The sequence below is a fragment of the Tasmannia lanceolata genome, unplaced genomic scaffold (genome assembly GCF_043159265.1).
Source record: "Tasmannia lanceolata isolate RefF3 unplaced genomic scaffold, GAP_Taslan_0.1 ptg000005l, whole genome shotgun sequence".
Classification (NCBI taxonomy): domain Eukaryota; kingdom Viridiplantae; phylum Streptophyta; class Magnoliopsida; order Canellales; family Winteraceae; genus Tasmannia; species Tasmannia lanceolata.
This window is the reverse complement of record NW_027518682.1, coordinates 12,139,348-12,146,383: the sequence shown is the minus strand read 5'-3', so window position 1 is coordinate 12,146,383 and position 7,036 is coordinate 12,139,348. Positions and strand designations below refer to the sequence as shown.

Below are 7,036 nucleotides of genomic sequence, written 5' to 3'. Positions count from 1 at the left end.
TGGCCAAATGCTGTCCTTGATCGGAGATCTTAAGCCCCTGATATGTTAGTCCTCTTTTTATAGGTGTGTAGAAATTGAACCTGCTGGGACTCTGGGTTAGAACTTGCTGGTGTAAAATACTTTGTTGGTGGGAAATGGATGTATCTTCACCCCTACCAGTTGATGTTTGATGTGCACAGAGGATCTGCGAACTTGCCTCCAAAATACAATGAAGCCTAGTGGAGTTGCTTTATTAAAGTTTGATGACACTACCCGAAAGGCGAGTAACAAGCCTTTGAGAAACAGCTAGTTACTGTTTCTGCAAAACAACAATAACTAGAGGGTAATTAGACAAAACAGAAGTAGAAAACGATTTTTGGGAGACTTTTAATTGAAGTAGGAAGTGTTTGGAATTCTCAAAATTGAGTATCCACACTGTAAATTCGTATATGTGCACAAATGGTGGGTTTCTTGTCCTTTTATAGACCCCTTGGTGCCACGGCATATGATCACTACAGGGGGGCTTACCTGACCATTAGATCGCGTCAGATGGCATTTCAATGGTTCAGTACGTCTTCCCTCTTAACAGTCAGATTGCAACCGATCACTAATTTATGGTCGTGCGAAGTGCAAAGTGCACCAAAAAGCATCACTAGAGCCTTACAACCCACGCCGTACTTGCGCGTCCGGCCGGCAGGTACACCAATTGCAAAAACCCACATGTGCTACGAAAGCAAGAGACAATAGTGGAAGGGAGTATATTAACCTCTCTCTACCTTTTATAATTTCCAATGTTGGACTAAAAGTTTGGTTACCGCTACACTTTCACTTCAAAACACCTTCTTTACAAAATAAAAGTTTTTTTTTAATTTCCGAACACATTTTAGAAAACTATTTTCCAAAACTTTTTATTGTGAAAATCTCTAATATGAGATATGAGAGATTTTTGGGGATTTTTCCGATTCTCGAGGGTAGCCCCGATTCTTTACCACATCCCGGCTCTGGTACCATTAACTCACCCCCAAAAGCCAGCCGTTAAAGGTAAGGTGCCCAAGTCCATATAAGCCCATCCACATCAGCTGTGTTTTTTCGATGTGGGATCTTTACTTTCGAAGGGAACCCCAAAATAACTTACGACCTTAAGGTTGAACTGCTGGTCCAACATGAACCCTTGTTTAGGCCCTGTTTGGATTGCAAGGAACAACATTTCTCATGGATATTTTTTTCGTAGGAATTTGTTTTTTATTTCCACAATTTAAAGGCAAATGAAATGGTTATGGCTTATTTAAATGGATTACATTTTAAACTAAAGGTCTCTCTCGATAAAACTCGAATAATTGTGCTTCAGGTTACTTTTTTCACGTGTAATAAAATAATGGAAAAGCAAGAAATTTTGAAAAAGAGTTTCCTTTACAAAGAAAATCACATGTAAACAGCTCATTTTTGTTCCCCATTTTCTAACCCACGGCAATGTTCCTTCACAAAGAGACACGGTCATTCTCAAAATGCCAAGACCTTTCTGCTTTCACGTGGAGAGAGGGGTGAGATTTTAATTTCTTTGTGGCTTTTTTAGTTTCCACATCTTCATTTCCCTCCATCCGCGTGGAATTTTCTATGCAACTTCATGACCAACAGAAAGGAGAAATGTCACTTTTCTTGACCGTCGGTGAATGTCACTTTTCTTGCAGTGACATCACCTCGGTCCTTCATTACCTATAAATTGAAGCCCAACAGAAAGGAGAAAACCCACAAAATCCAACAAGCAAAAGAATCAAAGAATAAGAGGAGGAGGAAATCATGAGCCATTTGCTACCAGGTTTTCGTTTCTATCCAACAGAAGAAGAACTGGTGGAATTCTATCTGAGCAACAAGCTGGATAGAACGAGAGAGGACTTGGATCGTGTTATTCCTGAAGTAGACATTTATAATAACCTCGACCCTTGGCAACTCCCAAGTTAGAATCTCTTCCTCCTTTCTCTTCATTTTTCTTTATTGGGTTTCTAAAATGTTATGGGCTGAAAACGTTTTAAGGTTCGATTTGAAGTCTCAAACACTTCAACATTAGTCTTCACACCTTCTTTTTTCTATTTCCTTCTTATCATTGAGATTTTGGGGTCTTCTATCCTTCTTCTTCCTCCTAAAATTTCTTGTTTTAGCTCCAAAGAAAAAAGGCTAGAAAGAAAAAATAAAGAAGGTTATATATGAATGTTATGGTCCTTCGTGGAGGCCTGCCTTAGTATGGGACTAGGCGGGACCCAGCTTGGTATGGGACGGGTAACGGGTTTAAAGGGCCTACCTTCGACCGATGGCAGTACCCATTTTAGAATCTCTTCCTCCTTTCTCTTCATTTTTCTTGAATAGGTTTATTAAAATGTTACAAAAGGAAAACATTACCAGGTTTCATTTTAAGGGCACGCTTACCATGAATTTTTTTCATGATAAACTGGCACCCCCCAAGTGGTGAGAGAGGGGTTGGGCGGGTGCAGTGGCTAATAGTAAGGAAACAAAATATAAATATAGGAAACTAGTGTCCTCTTCTCCATTTGGAGACCCCCAGTTATCATTAAAAGAAATTCATGGTAGCCAAACGTGCCCGAAGTCTCAAACACTTCAACATCAGTTTTTCACCTTCTTCTTTATTTTGGTAGGTACGTTGGGGTTAGGCCATACCCCTACTGGTGTATTAAGACAAAAGAAAAAGATATTACAATAGAAAAGAACAAAGCACCAGCCCTATCCCTTGGTACTATATCTAAAAGATAGGGAGAGTACAAGGATCTCATATACTTCAAATTCTTCTAACTCTCCCTATAAACAATAATAACACGATATATGGGGAAAACATCGAATTCCAAACAATCCACAGTCTCCAAATCTTGGCCTCGATGAATTCAACCTTGATGTGGAACATTTTGTTGTTTCCTTCTTATATATCATAGAGATTTTGGGGTTTTTGCCTTCTATCCTTCCTATTTCTTACTTTTGCTCCAAAAAAAGGCGAAAAAAAAAAAAAGGATATATATGAATTACAAGAAATAAAATAAAACATACCCTGTTGGGAAAATGGATCATTTATTATTCGAGTGGAATTAAGTTGTGATTTCTTATTTGTTGCAGGCATTGCAGGGGAGCTGTGTGTTGAAGACTCTGAGCAATGGATTTTCTTCAGTCCAAGGCAAGAAAGAGAAGCTCATGGAGGAAGACCAAATCGAATCACACCTTCTGGGTACTGGAAAGCTACAGGCTCTCCTAGTTTCGTTTACTCGTTGAAGGATAACCGAGTGATCGGCGTGAAGAAAACCATGGTTTTCTACGAAGGAAAAGCTCCCACTGGAAAGAAAACCAAATGGAAGGTGAACGAGTATAAAGCCTGTGAAGAAGCAGCCTCCACGTCAAATGCAACTCCAAAGGTATAGTGCAATTGCTTGATAAAGGTTTTAATTCAAGGTTATTTTTCAATATGCGTGGTATTTAAATAAATTTTCTATGAAATGTGTTTGGGATTTTAATAAGCGCGTCTTTTTTTTGTGGGTAAATGGGGAGGGGGCATGGCATCACGTAAGATGGCTTCCAACTTGATTTAACTAATAGAGTGTTGCTTTGCTAGCTTGTCACCCATCAATCCATATCTCCTCACAAAATGCCCTTTGGCTGAGGCAACACAGCACATGAGTAGTTCCCTTCAAGAACGTACTTATCTTTGAAAGACCCAAAAAAAAAAAAAAAAATCTGAGTGATTGATGCTTATGACTTTAGTTAAGGAAAGCCCTTCTTGTAGGTCACTAGCGTTCAATCTTAATGATCAACATTGGGTTGTAAATGGGATGTGTGAGTACTATATGTCTACTAATTTCACTTGCAAATGGGAAATTAAGGCTACATTAGAAGCCATAAACGAAGATATAAAACTATTATATGTAACCATTTTTTGCACACAAGATTATATGAAAACGAGACTACATGCATAAAAGATTATATGTGGTATCAAAAGAGGCTCAAAATCTCTTAAGCATACCATTCATGCATTGCTACTTAATGACATTTGTTTTTGTTCTTATTTCTTTTGTAGTTACGACATGAATTCAGCTTGTGTAGAGTATATGTGAACTCAGGTTGCCTGAGATCATATGATCGGCGTCCATTAGCGGCGTCCACAAGCGGAACAATCAATGCGGAGAACAGTACTCAACCAATATTATCCGATTCCATGAATCCAGGCAGTAGCAGTTTAGGTGTGTCTTCTCATGAAAATTCTTTAATGGTAGAGAGAACCAGCTCGCCGGATTCTTTGGCTGAAGGAACTGCCGACGACTGGAATATGATCGACAATATGGACCCTCTGTGGGATTCATTGAATTGGGATTATGGTAACTAAGGAGAAATGTTTAATTTTGTTTTAATTCGTATGATTTTTTATTGTATTGTAGCAAAAAAATTTGGTAATAAAAAAAGATATGGAAAATCCTATCTTTTATTTTATTTTATTTTAATTTGTATGATTTTTTATTGTATTGTGGCCAAAAAAAGATGTTCTAATAAAAGAAACAAGATAAGGAAAATCCTGTCTTTTATTGTGGAATTTCTTTTCCTGAAAGTGACAAAATTGATGGCGGAATATTTTTTTCCGGGTTTTTTCTCGCATTTTTGTCTTCTTTTACATTTGTAATTTCCAAAATCTGTCATGGAAAATACAGCACAAGAACAGCTGGTGGTGCATGTCCTTGAAAGAGATGGACTCATCATTTCATGAAGGGTCACTTCTCATCTATTAATCAGACAATTAAGAACACTTAGGCGCTGATCGTTTAAGATTATCACAACCGATTGTCAGTGCTCAACCAATTATTTGACTCAAATAGTCAAATAATTGGTTGAGCACTGACAATCAGCTGTGATAATCTTAAACGAAAAGGGCCTTATTCATTGAGATTTTATACGATGTGTGCACTTGAAGTACAATATTTTTCGAAAAGTATTGTGAGGGCTTTATTCATAGGAGAATCCAAACTGTTCATTTGTTGGGCTACAACGTAAATAGTCTGTTCCACGAAAATCATTTCAAGAGGATGAAACTTCAAATAGAAACCTCTATAGATTGGAGGGTTAGGATCTATGGTATTAACGCTGTGGCCAAACAAAACGAATTGTTTGGATCGTCTTATAAAGTGGGCCTCACAGTGGTCATGTCCACGTGGGCATATGAACTGTGGAAATCGGTTGATGAGTGGATTTGTCCCGGCATACAAAACGCCCAATTGGAGCACCTGTCCAATATATATGGATCGATATATAAGAAGAAAATCAGTCATGTAAAATATAGTAGGAACCCTTACTTTTGATATTTACACCATCCCCTTAATTTTATATCCTACACCGTACTCTGAATTTAGGTAGCATTTAGACGCTTGAAGTCTTCCGAGTGCTATAGACACAAACCTCAATTTTACGCGGTTTGAATTGGTCTATTTTCGTGAAAGTTTATTTACTGATATAAGATATTTCAGCACTCATTGGGGCAAGAGGATTCCACCATTGTTAGCAAAACGTGATTCGCCAAAAAAAGGGGACGGCTAAAATATGGTGGGGAAAATTGGGCGGTTGGCCCAAAAAAACGTGTTTAAAAAGCTGTTTAAGTGTGTTTAAAACGTTTGCCTCAAAAGAACGGAGTTTTATTCGTTGTGAAAGTTTTAAACGGCACACCAGTAAAATGAGTTTTTTCAAAAAACACTGAGTTTTGCTAACTATGGACTCCACCCATGGCAGCCTAAAATCAATTTCAATAGAAATTGAATTCTCTCTCAACCCTACCACTCATCTCTATTTTAAAATATAATCCTTATATAGTACTATATATTATTATTTTATACTATATATAAAGCGTGAATCAAGGGTTACATTCTTCCTCACTTTGTCTTTATTTCCTTTCATGTCTCACAGCCTACCACGATACCTTTTTCATTGGCATTTCTGATTTTCCTTAGGGGTATTCTCGGCATTCATGTTGGGCAATAAATACCCAATCATAAAGTCAAGTCAGGACGAGGCTTCCATTTTCTATGTCATATTTTGTTAAATTTTCTCCGTATATTTTGTCGTAATTTGTCTACTTTGCTTCCATTTTTCTGTAATTTTTCAATTAAAACTTAGTACCCGATGATTATTATTTATTGCTATTATATATTGCTACCCACCTTTGCACAAATCCTACTTCTGCTAATCGTTGCAGTTGCAGTTTGCACCACATCACCAATAAGACAAATGTCTCAAAAAGTCAACAAACATAAATGGGCTAACATCACATGATCACATGCAATTGCAAAGGATGGGTTGGCGAAGGGGGCAAGCAAATCCCTATACAAACAAAAAAAATATGTCAAGCTATTATTTATTGCTACCCACCTTTGCACAAATGGTACTTCTGCCAATCTTTACAGTTTGCACCACGTCCAGGATAAGACAAATGTCTCAAAAAGTCCACAAACATAAATAGGCTAACATCACATAATCGCATGCAATTGCAAATGATGGGTTGGCGAAGGTGGCTAGCAAATCCAGTTGACCCCGGGTCGACCAGGCCTGTACAGACCGGGTGCGGGTCCAAGCTTAGTGACCCGTATAATTTCCTGGGTCAAAACCTGTTTGCCTCGGACCCGTACGGGCCTGGTCAATCCCGGCCCGGCCCGCTCGTTTACCAGGTCTATTCCCTACTATCCAAAAGCATCTGCCCATCAGAACCATCCATTTCCGTTGACAGGCCTACAACTAAATCTAATCCGAAATTTCTAAGTTATATTGAAAGCGAAATGACATCAGTACCACAATATTTTAATAATTGCACTAGGGTTATTGCACTTCCCAAAAGGTTCTGATAGGCTAATGACAAAATAAAAGACACGCTAAACTTCTGCAGCTATAAATCGGAATTACATTACAAAATTAGTTTTCTTGGTCTAACTGGGAGAAAAAAGATGGAATAATTTATTCAAGATTAGATGGGGTTCTGATCAATGATTTTTTGTCTTAAGATTAGATAGTTCTAATCAATGTTTTTTGTCTT

The 7,036-nt window shown here is 37.9% G+C and overlaps 1 protein-coding gene across 1 annotated transcript; it reads left to right on the top strand.

The window, feature by feature from the left end:
* The first annotated feature begins 1,748 nt into the window (after positions 1–1,748).
* On the top strand, positions 1,749–4,478 carry LOC143876644 (NAC domain-containing protein 90-like). Its single transcript, XM_077378332.1, has 3 exons — positions 1,749–1,933; positions 3,097–3,389; positions 4,049–4,478. The coding sequence occupies exons 1-3, from the start codon at positions 1,777–1,779 to the stop codon at positions 4,352–4,354; spliced, it is 756 nt and encodes a 251-aa protein (XP_077234447.1). The 5' UTR covers positions 1,749–1,776; the 3' UTR covers positions 4,355–4,478.
* Positions 4,479–7,036: the final 2,558 nt, after the last annotated feature.